This window comes from Ananas comosus, linkage group 3 (genome assembly GCF_001540865.1).
Source record: "Ananas comosus cultivar F153 linkage group 3, ASM154086v1, whole genome shotgun sequence".
Taxonomy (NCBI): domain Eukaryota; kingdom Viridiplantae; phylum Streptophyta; class Magnoliopsida; order Poales; family Bromeliaceae; genus Ananas; species Ananas comosus.
The window spans coordinates 11159614-11176205 of NC_033623.1; the positions used below are offsets into that span (position 1 = coordinate 11159614).

General features: G+C 33.7%; 1 protein-coding gene across 1 annotated transcript; it reads left to right on the forward strand.

Annotated features, from left to right (window-relative positions):
* On the forward strand, positions 9307 to 16141 carry LOC109707065 (beta-fructofuranosidase 1-like). The gene is made up of 7 exons (XM_020228131.1): positions 9307 to 9964; positions 10123 to 10131; positions 11012 to 11877; positions 14267 to 14428; positions 14592 to 14827; positions 15056 to 15143; positions 15591 to 16141. Exons 1-7 carry the CDS (start codon positions 9604 to 9606, stop codon positions 15795 to 15797), a joined length of 1929 nt encoding a protein of 642 aa, XP_020083720.1. The 5' UTR covers positions 9307 to 9603; the 3' UTR covers positions 15798 to 16141.

Here is a 16592-nt window from a genome sequence, read left to right on the forward strand (position 1 = left end):
CTGTCCTCTTAAAAGTATAGTAACTATATATGTAGAGAGAGTGTGAGTTGGACTATTATATTCTTATGAGTATAGAGTCTTTCGTACTTATAAGTTGTTTTTAATTGTAGAGTTTCGGAATCAATGATCTATATTGTTAAACATGATCCAGCAAATTTAAAATCTCTAGAAATTAAATTTTATAATCTTTTAAAATTATAATAAAGTGCATTAAGTAGATATAAAATGAAAGATCAAAATCGAATGCCCTCTTAAAATTGGAGGATTTGATTCTTTATTTTAAGATTGGAGTTATTCATCTTTATCTAGATAGTGAATAAAATTTTTTATTAAAAATTCAACCGATTTTAATTTTTTTACACGATTAAATTAGCAACTATTCCATACCGGTCATTAAAAATTATTAATTTTTAGATCTTTTGATTATAAGGTAATGCTGTTGAAAAATTATTAAATTTGATTTTTAAAAATTTCAAATGTTCAAAATAATGTTTAACGGTATGGATCGTTAATTCGAAACCTTTATCATAAAAAACGATTTATGAGTGTAAAGACCATGATACATATAAGAATATAGTATTCCCACACACTCTCTCTCTCTCTCTCTCTCTCTCTCTCTCTCTATATATATATATATATATATGACACGTTTTGAAGCTACATTTAGGTAGGATAACTTAGGATACCTTATTTTTTTTGAGAGAAACTTAGGATACCTTATTATTCCTTGATTATTAAGCTATCCAAATATAATAATCAATATAAAGTTGCTTGCCCATCTAGCTTAACATGAGAGCGAAATTAATATACCAAATCTAGGTAGCTAGTTCAGATATTGTCAAAGCATACGTGTATCTTAGCACAATTTAAAATATCTTATTACGACAATAACATAAATTAATTGTTTTGGCAATGTTGATTACCTACATGAAAGTAACGTTACCATGTCTATTTATTGAATGAAAATATATTATGAGGATGAGAGGAGAACGTGCTGGAGAATAATTCTATGCCAATAGAAAATGGAATTAATAGAATTTAATCAACTACTTCGATGCTCTTCCTAATTTTTTTTTAAGATTGAATTTGTTGCATGGTTACTGATTTTTCGGATTTATAAGCTAGCTGAGTGATTACGTTGTCGTTTTTTATTTTTTATTTTTTCATGTATTCAAAGGAAGAAAAAAAAAAGAAACTAACAAGATGATTTTATCTCACTAGTCACTATAAAACATGTTTGAGGAGATTCAAAGGGAAAAAATAGTGAGTTGTTGAGAGGGAAAATAAAGGCTCGAAGAAAAAAAAAAAAGCTTCAAAGCTTATTTTTCTCTTTCTTTTTTTTTTTTTGTACCAAACAACACGTACATCAAAAAAATTATTTTTTCATCTCATTTTATTTTGTTTTTCCCCTTCTTTCTCTTTAAGTGGAAAAGGATTTAATATACTGGCCGTCCTAAATGTAAGTGGAAAATGATTTAATAATTGATATCCGAGATTTTAAGTTTGAATTTTAGTTGATTTGCATTTTCAGTTAAATTTATTTTTTAAAAAAAAACTAAGCGATGTTACTTTTTTCTCTCTTGCTCAAAAAAAAAAAAAAAAAGTCCTGTATCTAGCGATTTTTTTGATTCTAAATCGATTTAGAGGGAAAATATATATTAACAAAATTAGTACGTTTTTCACGATGTATTATTATTTATGGAAAAAAAATTGAATATATATATATATATATATATATATATATATATATTTCCTTCTTACCACGTGACGAGTCGTGTTTTTGTTTTCAAATTTTGGTCTAACCCATGCGCGGTCCATTAAAGTCCAAATATCACCTGGGTTGAGCCAAATGTGGGCATGAGCCTCATCAGTCGAGTCTAAGGCTGTGTTTGGTTCGGATATAACTAAGAACTGCTTATTTCAGAAATAGATACAAGTACAGTTATAAGTAGGAACTATATCAACTTTGTATTTGTATAAAAATTAGATTGTTTTTAAGAATAAAATAAATAGTATTTGGATGGTTAGATTAGAACATATATTTATTTAATTATTGAAATATGAAAAAAAAACTCAGCCAGTTCTTCTAAAACTAGGTCGGTTCACCGGTTGAATCACTGGTCTAAATGTGTCAAAATGAGATTTAAATCAATCCGATTTTATGGGTTGAACCGAACCGGTTTGGGCACTGGGTCACGGTCCAACCGGCTGGGTCAATCCGTATTTTAGTACGTTGGTAATATGGACTAAAATTGTGCACGCGAAAGTGGGCCCAAAACCTATACAAGCTCATGAAAACCCATTACTTGGTCTTATGGGGCTTCCATAATTCTTGGGCCTAATTTTCTTAATTTTTTGTTAGCATTTAATGCTCGTATAATTAAACTGGTCTCTATATAAAGTTATTTATTTGTAAATGTATGAAACTTATCTCAGCGACAATACAACCTTTCAAAATATAATTTTTCCATCTAACTTTTTAATTCATTTGATAACTTTTTTGGTATAAAAGTCAGGTATGTACACTGTTTGAACTTGATTAGAGTATTTCAAGTAACTTACATGATTACAACTCAATTCGAACAAATGGTGCTCTCGAATTTTAAAATAAAAGGGTTATCAAAATAGTTAAAATCAAATGGATAAAAAATTAGGTTAAAATGAAAACTTTTAAATTTCAGTGAGTTGTTTCAAAATTAGTGATAGTTCAAGTAAACTCTGTTCATTTTTACTTTATTTTTCCAACCACTTGTTTTTAATCTAATTTAGTATTAATTTCCAATTGCAGTTATGAACTAATAATTTTTTTGGGAAAACTTCAGATACCCCCTTTGTGGTTTCACTCTTTCTCACTTTAGTATCATGTGGTTTAAAGTATATCAAGTTAGTACCATGTGGTTTCGTATTTTCTCACTTTAGTACTCTGTGGTTTAAAGTGTATCAAGTTAGTACCATGTGGTTTTGCACTTTCTCACTTTAGTACCATGTGGTTTAATATTTTATTAAAAAAAAAATAAAATCACATGATACTAACTTGATACAAAAATAAAACCACAGGGTACTAACTTGATACATTTTAAATCACTAGGTATTAAAGTGAAAAAGTGTGAAACCACTAACTTGATACATTTTAAACCACATGATACTAAAATGAAAAAGTGCGAAATCACAGGGGAGTTTTTTGAAGTTTTCATTTAGGAAAGTCTTTCCCTTCAGGCTTTTCACAACGTTCTTTTCTTAATAAAGTAAAATCTAATTATAGGCTAATCTGGGAGCATTGATATGTTTTTAACTTTAAAAGTTCTTACGTTATTTAATATAGTAAAGCCTAGTCATACGATAATTAGGGATCATTAAAATATATATAGGCTAGAACTTCTATACTATTATTAGTATAAATTTTTTTGTACTTATAAGTTTTTAACTGTTGGATGAAAGGATATGCGGTTAGAATAATAGTGGTCTCTAATTACCGTTGAGTGGGTGGTTGATTGAATAATATGAGCTAACAGGTGAAACTAGTCAAAGGGGTAGATCTAACGATCAAAAACTTATGAGTGTAAAAAGGTCTGTACTCATAAGAATATAGTAATCCAACTCTCTTTCTCTATATATGCATAGAGTACGGCTACTATACTATCAATAGTACCAAGCACTTGTGCTATCAAGTTTTTCGTTGTTAGATTTACTCCGTTGATTATTTTTATCTGTTAGATTATACTATTCAACTAACCATCTATTCAACCCTAGGGAATTACTATCATCCTAACCGCATGTCCCTTCATATATCCAAGGGCTAGAAACCAAATAGCATCAATGACTTGATGATATTAATAATATTCTAGCCTAGTCCTATATATAGAGTTTTACTAATACTATCGATAGTGAGCGGTTTGATTTATTATTGATTTGTTTTTTTATGATAAAGCTTCCAAATTAACGATCGGCACCGTTAAGCATGATCCGAACCATTTAAACTATCTGGAAATCAAATTTTACGCTTTTTCGATATTATTCTCTTGTCCAATAAGTGAATAAAAAATAAATGTCTAAAAATAAATTTCCTTCAAAAAGTGATGATGCAATTTTTGTATTTAAGATCTACGGTTTAGATCTTATTTTAAATAATTTAAATAATTTTATAATAAAAATTTAGTTGATTTGGAATCTTCTATACCGTTAAATAAGCAAACACACTATATCGGCCATTAAAATTATAAATTTTGTGATCTATTAATTATTTGGTTAGTGATGTCAAAAATACATGAAATTTAATTTGCAAAAAAAATTAAATGGCCTAGATTATGTTCAATAATGCCGACTATCGATCTAGAAACTCTATCATCAAAATTAAATTGATAGTAAATCGAGCCGTTTACTATCGATAGTAATTCTGTCAAGCTATATATATATATTTTTAACATAGCTAGTAGCATTAACTTGTAAGTAACTTGACTTGGAAAAAATGAAAGCCCCGTAGGTAACTTGCCCATTGACATCTTCTATAAGAATATTATTCCTAGCTAGTCCTTTTCCAATCTATTACATCAATCGAACTTCCAACTTAAGCACAAAATCCATTTGATGTCGTATCTATGTTACTAATTATACTGGTCGTAAATGATACCGCTTGTTTTTTAATATTTTAAGCAGAAACGGCTTAGAACGATCTACTTTTAATAATGCATTGCAAATGATTAACTCAAGAAATAGATTCGAGAATATATAAATAATGCCAAATCAATATCTATTATTGTCCGAGCACATGCAAATATCAATTTTCAAGTAGTTTTTTTTTTTCTTAAATTGATTATATCATATCGATAATTAGGGGCCGTTTAGTTGTATGTAATTACAATTGTATGCAAATACATATTTAGTGTTTGATTTGATGTATTTAATTCAAACTGTTGTAGTAAAAATTGCAAGTTGCAACAATTGGAACTACGGCCAAATTGGCCGCAGTTCTAACTGTAGTAGTTGGAGAGAGTGACTTTAAGCAAAAGATAAGCTTATTTTTTTAATTATTTTTTAAAAAGTAATAAAAATTACTCAACTGCATACAACGAAATAATTTTTTTTTTTTTTTTTTTGAGAGAAAGGCTACCCGCTTCGTTTATTTTATTTAGAAATAAACTTAGCTGGAAATGTGAATCAACTAGGATTCGAACTTGAGTCACGGGTACCAACCACCAAACCCTTTGCCACTTATTCTAGGGACAATCGGTTATAACTACAACCAAATAACTTATTTGTAGTTATAGCTAGCGCTCTATATTACATCCAACCAAACAGAATATATATAATTACAACTGCTGTATTTTTAACTATACTTCATTTGTAGTTACATCTAACCAAGACCCTTAATAAATGCACGTGCGAAGACATGGCGAAGGGAGTTAGATACCGACAAGGCCACCGTTTTGCCTGCAGGTCTCATCTGATCTCTTATCCTTAAAAGCTTATCCAATGCTACAGGAGAATGGAAGAGAGTTCTCCACGTCTCGTTATTATTTCTGGGCCTCTTAAATCACTCTTCAACCAATCCGAACACGATTTCTCCAGAATTAAAGAGGAGTCGCTCTCAACCCTTTTCGTATCCTCCTTTTTGGTGAAGAAAAATTATTGCTTGTTTCAAACATACATAAATATTTTCCAAGAAAACAACATACATGGAATTGCATGCATGCCACATAGTTTTTGACTAGTATTTGTGGAAGAAGATATGGATTTAAGTGGTGCATGTTTCAAAGATGCATAAACATTTTCTAAGAAACGATATGGAATTGCATACCCCGTAGTGTTTGACTAGTATTGTTTGATTTTTTTTAAGAGATAGGTAGTATGCTACTAGTTTCGTTTATTTCATTAGAAATAAACTTAACTAGAAATGTGAATCAACTAAGATTCGTACTTAGGATTTCGAGTACCAACCATCAAGCCCTTTGTCAATTACGCTAGGGACGGTCGGTGTGTTTGACTAGTATTTGTAGAAAAGATGTGGATTTAAGTAGAGTTTGGTTCGTCTTTAAAAGCATGATGCCGTGTCAATACAGCTTGTCTTGATTAAGACATAATTATGTTCGTTTTCATGCATGTAACGAAAAGTCTAAGGGGTACTTGTCTGGTTTCGCGTAAAACGAACTGAAAATTTATTTCCTTACCGAAAGATATTTTTTTGTTTGTTTTGTTCGACTTAAAAATATTTTCATAGATTTAAGGAAAAATTGAAGTTTTTGTTTTTCGCCATTAATTTTTGGGCGAAAAATAAAAACTCAAGCTATGTAAAATTTTTTTCATTGAATCAAACAAATATGATTTTTTTCTTTCAACTAAATAAATATTGATAGAAAACTATTTTTTTTTCTTACAAATCAAATACTACAAAACATAAAACTTTTTTTCTACCGAAAATTTTTTTCATAGAAAATTAATTTTCATGATTTTACGTTGAACCAAAAGGACCTATAATTAAAACAGGATACCTGGTTCTTCAGAAAAGTGTGAAAAAAGAAATTCGTGAAAAAAAATTTAATAGAATATTTTTTAAAAGTTTTTTTTTTCTGTTTGGTGTCAAGAAAAATTACTTTTTTTGAAAAGACTTTTTCATATTTTATAGAAAATTACATTTTTATTTTTCTAAAAAAATCTAAAAAATGAAAATAGTAATTTTTATAAAATTTGAAAAATCTATTTTTTCTTGAAACCAAACGGGAGAAAAACTAAAAAAGAGGTCTTTCATGAAAAATTTTGTTCTTGAATTTTTTTTTCCAACTTTTTAGAGGAACAAACAGACCCTAAGTGTGTTTAGCTATTCGGAAAAGCGTGAAAAACTATTTTCTAGAAAATGAATTTCATGAAAAATACCTTTTCTCAAGCTTTTTTTTTGGATAAAAAAAGGGAAAACGAAAATACATTTTTTAATGAAATCTAGAAATTTTTTTTTTCAGAAAGACTTTTCCTGAGAACTAAATAGATTAAAAATATTTTTCTACCCAAAAAAGTATTTTCTTAAAATTTTTTCAGAAGACCACGCACCACCTAACTAAATTAATCAAATTAATAAGCTTCCATAAGCAGCTAAGTACAAAATCCATTGTCAATATTTTACAGGGAAACAGGAGAATCAAAACCACATACATGCATAAATATATTAAAAAAAACCCATACGGATAGGATATGAAAACCATTACTCAACCCAAAATGAAGTAAAATAAGGCACTGGTCCTGCAGTAGTGTAGTAAAGATCATCAAAAAGAGTAGGGACCATTTTTTTTTTTTGAGAGATAGGTGGCAGTGTAGCACACTACGCGTTTCATCTATTTCATTTAGAAATAAACTTAGCTGAAAATGTGAATCAACTAGGATTCGAACTTGGGACCTCGGGTACCAACCATCAAGCCCTTTGCCATTTGCTTTAGGGACGGTCGGTGAGTAGGGGCAATTTAATTCGCGTACCCTCATAAGTACTTAGCAAATATCACATATATTCTTTCAAATTTATCAATATTAATATTACATCTGTAAATTCATAAGTTATAATATCGATCCTTTCCCTCAATCCCCATTACACTTTTATTAGAATTAGAATATGAAATGACCTATTTACTCCTCACTATAGCTAAATATCATATAACTGGTAACTTTTGCTTCAATTTAATTTATCTTTATATTAATAAAAATGGCATTGCTGATAATTAAACATAGGAGTAAAATGGGATTTATCGGTATTTTGCATGAAACGTTAGCGGTATGAATAATTTTGGTAATCTCTTTAAACTTTAAGAGGAATTGTTTATGCTAATAACTTTTGAAGGGCTTCTACATAATTAAAGGGTGACAAAAAAGCACTTTCCAAATGAACCAAAAATAATACGCACTAGACGTAACCTAACTTATGTAGGTAGCATGATCTGAAATTAAAAAGCTCCACTCATAGGTCAAAATTCAGGTCGTAAGTAGTGACCATGTACGTTCAATACATCTGTCTGTCAAAGCAATTAATAAATGTATAAAACTAGTATAACTACATGAGGAAATTAATCAAAAGGGGACAAACCCTTCTCTTTTTGCATGTTTGTCTTTATCATCTTTCTCAAATAATAGCACGTAACGATGGAGGCTCGAGAGAAGCAATAGATAGAATAACACTCAACAAAATAACCAATAGATTAGTGTGTGGTAGCTAAGAATGCTTGTATGAGAAAATCTTCAATATAAAGCTCATAGTGTTTTCACTTGCAATGAAGAGGTATCATGATAATATTAGAAAAAAGAAAATGAGGTTATAAAAATTAAAAGCTAGGGCCTTACTCATCATCCAACTAGTTAAGGTAAACAATATTACCTCTATTAATTAGTTCACAATAATTGATGCATTATTTACTTCAATATAAAAGTAGCATATAAGTGTTCAACTTTAAGCTTAATTAATTTGTATAATTTCCTTGGTTCCAATACATACTTTTACCTTTTTATTTTTCGGTTGAAACAATCCATTCAATAGTGCTAATTAAAGCATGCAGTTAACTTTCAACAATATCATTTCAAATAAGGAAATGAGCGATGGATCGAGCTTTGAAGGTAGCTAGGGAGAGCAAAAATATATGTGTGAACCCCTAAAACATACTAATATTATAACTTAAGTTTGTATGTACTTTCACTCAAGTACGTATTTTAGTCATTTACATACACCTTACATGTAAACATTAATAACTAGCATTATTCAGTTCATTTTAGTTATCATTGCTCTCTCATTTTGAAGACATAACCTTAGTATCACATGTGGCATTTCTTTGAACCTAATGGGGATATAGCTATATTAGCTTAACAAAGTTTCATAATTAAAATTTTCTGTCATAAAAACAGAAAAATATGATTTTGTATGGTAGCTTTTAACACACATGGCATTACATTAATAATGCGCAAAAAAATCATTAAATATTAGTCAAAATAGTTAGGGAGAAACTCCAGTTGTATTCTGATGCACGCACAAATAAATTAAAGTTAATTTCCTCATTGACTACACGGAATAAGTGCTCATGCACATCTTACTTACGAATCTGTCCACGGAACTAATTATCCATGAGAAAATCCTATCAATACGGTGATTAATTCCGCCACCCACCAACAAGGGAATGTAGTCAACAATTCAGATGCGCCCTCCACGCTCGATCGAGACGACCACGCTCGAGATGAATGCAATAAACTCATTTTGTGTACAGTATTTTTCTGTACATATATAAAGCTGTACAAAAATATAATTGTCTGAAAACCCATAAACAATTAACCAAAATTACATAACTCCATCTCTCTCTTTCTCTGTCTCTGTCGCTCTCTCTTATATATATGCATATAATTCTATGTGCTATATCGAGCTACGCCATTGCACCATCGTGAACTCCTCTCCTCATACATATATGTGTATATATATATTTATGTAATCCTCTCGTTCCAATTCATAAACATTAACAACACACTTCCCATTAGAGAGAGAAAAAAGAGAAGATAAACTCCATTTAATTAATTAGCGCGCACGTTCCCCTCCTCCTGAGTCAACTACTTCGGGTGCATATTTAACTCCCATCACCGGTCCACGGAGAAATGGATGGCCCAGATGATCTCGTCCGGTGCACCTACGCGCCGCTCCCTCTCCCGCCTCCCCAGCGGAGGCGCAGCAGTGCTCGACCGTTGACGCTGCTCCCCCTCGCGATCTCCTCGGCCGCGCTTTTGCTGCTCCTCGCCGCGCTGAGCCCGTGGACCGGGACTACGGCGCATGTGGGCCCACCGGTTCGTGGGTCGTGGGCCGCCGCCGCCGTGTCCCGTGGACCGGCGCAGGGCGTGTCGGAGAAGTCCACGGGGCCAATCCTCGGCTCCTCCGGGACGCAGTTTCCGTGGACCAACCGCATGCTCCTGTGGCAGCGCACGGCCTACCACTTCCAGCCGCAGAAGAACTGGATGAACGGTCCTGATCTTTCCGAATTAAATTTAACCCATTTTTTTTGTTAAAATAAATCTCATATATATATATATATATATTTACTGATTTATTTTACTTTTTTTTTTGCCATTTTTTACTTCCTCTTCGGCGTGATTCGGCTTCTCTTCGCTTCACTTCATCAGATCCTGATGGTAATTATTTTGTTTTAAATTTTGAACTATGCTGCATTTTACAGTAAATGTTTACATTTTGAACAATTTTATTTTTAGTAGTCAATATTATGATGTGCTTATATTGATACCTTCGTGTTAGAATTAAGTAGAATCTGTATGTTTCCATAAAATATTAAGAATCTAGAAAAGTATGTTGTTATTTTATGTAATATTTTATTAAATTTTTGGATAAATTGCACCGGTAGCCGTCGAACTTTGAGCCAGGTTTCGTGTTGGTCCTCAAACTATCGACTTCAAGGTTTGATCTTCCATACTCTTAAAAGAATTTCATTTAGTCCTTATGCATATTTTCCGTTGAGGACAAACTATATATTGTTTACATCCTGTGCATCGTTAATTATATTCATGTATTATGTATTTTTTGATCCTTTTATCTTGTCACATATTTAAATTTTGTTATTCGTTCAGTAACAATATTTTCTTTGTTTAAATTTTAGACTATAAGATTAAAAGCATTGGTTGAATGAAGAATAAGCAGAATTTATAATATATGAAAAAAAGATGTTCTAGGTCTAAATAAACAATTTTTTTTTTTTGAAGGTGAGGACAGTTTGGGGACTAAAATGCGACCTTATTAAAAATTTAAGATCTTTGATTTTGAACTAGAAAGTTTGAAGGCCCAAAGGAAACTTAACTTACACTTCAAGGACTAGGGGTGCAATCTTTATCTTTTTTACGTTTTTAATAAAAACTATGAAATTTTACCAAACAAAATTTTCAAGTGTTTTGAAAATCAAAAGAGATATAAGTTTAAAGTATAAAATCAAAATTTTAAAATACACTATAGTAAAATAAGAACATTATAAACTTATTCCGTTAATTATGACATAATTAACAGGGCCATTGCACTACAAGGGGTGGTACCATTTGTTCTACCAGTATAACCCGGACTCGGCCGTGTGGGGGAACATCACGTGGGGGCACGCGGTGTCACGCGACCTGATCCGGTGGGAGTACCTGGACCTGGCCATGGTCCCGGACCACTGGTACGACATCAACGGCGTTTGGACCGGGTCCGCCACGATCCTCCCCGACGGCCGCATTATAATGCTGTACACCGGGTCCACCAACGACACGGTCCAGGTCCAGAACCTGGCCGAGCCCGCCGACCCGGACGATGCCCTTTTGCGAAACTGGGTCAAGTCGGACTCGAACCCGGTACTGCTTCCCCCGCCCGGGGTCGGGCTCAAGGACTTCCGCGACCCGTCCACGGCGTGGTTCGTCGAGTCGGACTCGGCGTGGCGCGTCACGATCGGGTCGAAGAACCGGGAGCACGACGGGTTCGCCATGGTCTACAAGACCCGGGACTTCGTGAACTACGAGCTGTCACCCCGGCCGCTCCACGTGGTGAACCGGACCGGGATGTGGGAGTGCGTGGACTTTTACCCGGTCTCGACCGGGTCGGGGGAGGGGCTCGACACGTCGACCGAACCGGGTCCGGGGGTGAAGCACGTGCTGAAGGCGAGCTTGGACGATGATAAGCACGACTACTACGCGATCGGGACGTACGAATCGGAGGGGGACACGTGGACGCCGGACGACGAAGGGTCGGACGTTGGGATCGGGCTACGGTACGACTACGGCAAGTACTACGCGTCGAAGACGTTCTACGATCCCGTGAAGAAGCGGAGGGTTTTGTGGGGTTGGAGCGGTGAGACGGACAGTGAGGAGACGGATCTGCTCAAAGGGTGGGCGTCCGTACAGGTACATCCATGCCATGCAACTCCTGTTTCGTATTTGGCTTTTTCTTATTAGTAAATAAGGTGAGCGCGTGGAGACACCCTCAACTATAGACGCTTCTAAAAGATATCCTTAACTTTAACCCTTTTTTTTTTGTGCTATTTTAACTTACGATTTTTTTTTAAAATTTGAAGTACTTGCTAAATTTAATGGCCCAATTAGTTAATTAGTAGTAGTTAATTAAGTCTGATTTAGTTGCTAGCTACAAACTGATTGTTGACTATTTATTATTGGGTTAAAATAGGTCCAACATTTTGTTCTGTGACAATAGACCTACAAGACTAACAAGCTGAGTTGGGTTAGCCTAATAAGTTAAGTGGAGGTGCGGTTCACAATAGACCTAACGGCAAGAGACCCAACAATAGACTCAATATTCAAATTGGTTGAGTCAGATCGAAGCCCGCGAGCGCTGTGGCTGAGCTCTTAATTGCGATGGGTACCCCCTTCCTATCAGCAAGTGTTTTTGGGATAGTTCCACAGTGGCTAAAACTAAAAAATTTGATATAATTATCAAAAAAATGTGATAAAATCCTTTTTTTTTGGTTAACGTTCTAATTCTAAAAGAACAAAAGTTATAATTCTTTTTTGGTATCTTCATATATTATTGTGTGAATTTTTTTCTAAAAAATGACACACTATATTCGAAATGATCTAATGTTTATAATGTAGACCATATTCGGCTGTCAAGTTATTTTTTAAAAAAAATAAAAAATTAAAATCCTTCAAATAATCCAAACAAGCGCAATTGCTTTAGTATTTGCAAAAGTTATAAACCAATAATTCGCACCGGTCCTTCTTATCGGGATCTCTCTAATAAAGTTGTTGATGATCATTTGGTACAGCTTCTCGAAATGTAATTAATCAGAAATGCTAATTACTATTATTAATTAATATTACTACTATATTTATATTATATTATTATCCTAAAACTAATAAACTTAGATGGTCAAAAGTTCGTAACGTGAAGTTATTGGCGGAGAAGCTTCGCCAAATCGCCAACAACTTGTCAACGAGATCTTAAATTTGTCACGGCAATGAAATCACGAGCTCACCAACCACGTAAGCTGCAGCCACGTGTCATTGAGGATTGCGATTGGTTGTTGATTAGTCACGAGTTTACCAACGACCGGAAACTAATTTAAGGATACAAAGTAAAATTTGATCATGATTTTAGGTTTAATTACGACAGCAGCAGCAGTGGTTTTCTTTGAAGATTTGTTGGCCGTCGTGGTTGATTTGGACTGCTTCGTGTCGGAAGTTAAGGGGGGAAAAAAAAAAAATAGAAAAAGGAAAGGAAAAATAGTAGTATATAGTAGAGTTTTAAAATGAGTGCTACGTACATATGACTTTGTGCCATCGTGTTTTGGACTTTTCGTGTAAGTTATTTTTTCTGATTTTTATGCTCGCTTCTTGGACTTTAATTTGTTCATGAAAGTAATTTATGTATTCTGATATTTAGATTTGAGGTCTAGGCTTTTCGTGAAAGAAATTTATTCTGGTTTGGCTGGTTGAAGCTTAGGTGGTGATCTGCATTTGCTGTTTAACTATGTCATTATTGTAACAAATCTTGCACTTAAGAACATTTTAAATAATAATTAGTGACGTTTTAAAACGTCAGTAAGAATAACTCCGATGCTTGTAAAAGTATAAAGCGAAAAATCGTTAATTAAATATGCCCAGATAAATATACTGACATTTTAAAATAGCGTCAAAAAAATTTTATCAGTATTTAATAAAAAATATATTTATTGGGGATATTTAATCATGATGTCGACACATGCCAAATATTAAAGCTGCTAAAATAGAGCGTCGTCTAAAAAGCATTGTCTAAAACATTTATGTTATAGTGTGACGGTATTTATTTGCTGTTTTACTGTGTCATGCATGCACTTGTTGCATGGCACCAAAATGGTGCTTTGGATTTGTATAATAATGCTTTAGGCTTTTTCCTTTGAATTTTAATAACCTCCTTAACATGAAACCCAAGGTCACCACAAGGAGGACAACTATATCTTATGGACCTATATTTTACCACTAGAATCTAAATGATTAGCATCAGGAGCTAGAACAATGACTTTGTCTATTTTTCATTTTATGTGTTACCGTTATGAATCCGAATGAACAACAGACACTATAAAGTTGGATTAGAATATAAAGTTGGATTAGAAAAGAAAGATTTGTATGTCCCTTTTTTTTTGGTTTTCAAATGATTCTTTATGTTTGTTTCCTAGTCTGCGAAATGAACTAGTCAACTCATCTAAACTACTTTCATTTTGTTTCTTTTTGCTCTTGTCACAACAATGCTCTCATCTTGTTGTCGAATTTACACATTTAAAATGAATTTACATCACAGACCATTCCAAGAACGGTTCTCTACGATGCGAAAACAGGAATGAATCTTCTCCAATGGCCCGTGGATGAGGTAAATAGCCTTCGATGTGGTAGCACGAACTTCAGCAGCATCAGCATCAGCCCTGGATCAGTAATCCCCTTACATGTCAACAAAGCCTCACAGGTTAATTAATTAGTCAGACGATTTCAATTACAACTTTTACTAAGCATAAGTTACATTTATTGAATTTGGTCAAGATCAACTGCTGAATGAATAGCAATTAGGTTTGATGAATCTTTCACTTTGATATTTTGACTGAACAAAACTCACATCCTAATGTGTGCAGTTGGATATACTGGTTGAGTTTGAGATAGACCCTTCAGCATTGACTAGCACAGTCGAGGCCGACGTTGAGTACAACTGCAGCACGAGCGGAGGAGCCGCTGGGCAAGGGGCACTGGGGCCGTTTGGGCTGCTCGTGTTGGCTGATAAGAATCTAACCGAGCAAACTGCAGTTTATTTCTACGTGGCAAGAAAGGTGGACGGCGGGCTTCGTACTTTTTTCTGTCAGGATGAGCTAAGGCAATCGAGGCTTCTATACCCTTTATCTCTTTTCAACAACAAGATTATTAGCAGAGCCATTTTTATTATGAACAAATTAAACAGCTTTATAGAATATGATCAAATACAAAAAATAATAAGTGACAAGTTTTATTAGATATATCTGTCAATAGTAAAATTAGCTTTGTTATTAGAATTTGTAATAATGGAGATCTTAATTATGATTTGTGATGTGGTTGCGTAACGCAGATCGTCCTTGGCGAATGACATTGTCAAGAGAGTGTACGGGAGCTCGGTTCCGATGCTCGATGGGGAAAGCTTGTCAGTGAGGATATTGGTAAGTTTGAACCATGTCAAGAATGTGTTTAGCGCGCTACATATATCCAATTTTTTTAGTATTTCATGCTCTTATACATGGACCTAACACACACGTACGTCAGAACTTTCCAATTTCAAAAGCTTAAGTTATTAGATTAGCCTTCTCGTGCATATCAACTTTTTGCTCATCCCAGTCATTTTCTCTATGTGAGAGAACATTATAAGGAACTATATATGTGAGAAGACGATATATGTGAACTCCCCAATAAACTAATCTCACCTTAAACTTTGGTTCTCCTCAATATTTTTCCTCGAAAAATCTAAAATAATATAGTGGTAATGTCTCTCAAAAACTTTTGAGGTTCCATAGTCTTGATGTTAGCTTGACATTTTTCGCACTTGATTTGCCTCTCGACAAAAAAAAGAGAGTATATATATGCTTATTTTTCAAGTTCATTGCATGCAGGTGGATCATTCCATTGTAGAGAGCTTTGCTCAAGAGGGGAGGACATGCATTACGTCGCGTCTGTATCCAACCAAGGCAATTTGGGATGCCGCGAAAGTATTCCTCTTCAATAATGCTACCAATGCTCGCGTGACTGCGAAATCGATCACTATATGGGAGATGAACTCAGCTTTTATTCATCCATACTCTAATCAAACCAATAGTTGAAGTCACCGAACGCCGTCGGCGCAGCAAAAGCCTCAGCTCTGTGTTCTATAGAGATTCTCTATTCGCTTTTCATTTTTGGGTGTTTAATACAAACTCAATTTTAAAGCCAAAATTCATTGCCAATAAGCAAAATTCATCCTAATTATTACGAATGTCGATAGAGCTTTAGTCACATTTGGGAGAATAATTTGATGTAATTGTGAAGTTTATCTTTTGAATATAATTATAGGGTATTGAGATCGAAATTACACGAAATTGTAATAATACATAAGTTCATAAAGCATCGGAGAATAATTGTATAAAGTTTTGCCTCCTACATCATGTATCTGTAAAGTACTTACATGTCAATGATAAGATAGTCGACAAAATATAATAGCAGTTATATTCGAAAGCTTATTTTAGTTTTTTTATCGCAACAAAAAGTCTAAATTATAAATTTGGGAAATGCGTGTAAAGTAACATGAAGCATGGAGAATAAGAAAATCAACACCCACAAATAAGCAAAGTACGTAGCTACTGCTGTGCACGTAAACGATGCATTGGAAACGGAATAAATATAATTTCCATAAATTATCGAAGAACTTGAAATTTGAAAATATTAGTGGTCTCTTTGGCCCCAACAACTAAATTTGTAAGGTTGGGGGCCTATTTTTAAGGTGGAGCCCTATTCGTAAAAGCCCAAATGACGAAGCCCAAGCCCACTATCCATATCAAACAGTTCTTTTCTTTTTTTTTTTCCCAAAAAGTTTTGGGACTATTAATTTGAAAGCGAGAACTTAGATGGACAGTGAAGAG

What these genes read in the sequence shown, in the direction of transcription:
- LOC109707065 (XM_020228131.1), top strand. Translation starts at nt 9,604, where the DNA reads ATGGATGGCCCAGATGATCTCGTCCGGTGCACCTACGCGCCGCTCCCT. An exon ending in TTCTGTCAGGATGAGCTAAG is followed by an intron (nt 14,828 to 15,055) that starts GCAATCGAGGCT and finishes TGCGTAACGCAG; the next exon opens with ATCGTCCTTGGCGAATGACA. An exon ending in GCTTGTCAGTGAGGATATTG is followed by an intron (nt 15,144 to 15,590) that starts GTAAGTTTGAAC and finishes CATTGCATGCAG; the next exon opens with GTGGATCATTCCATTGTAGA.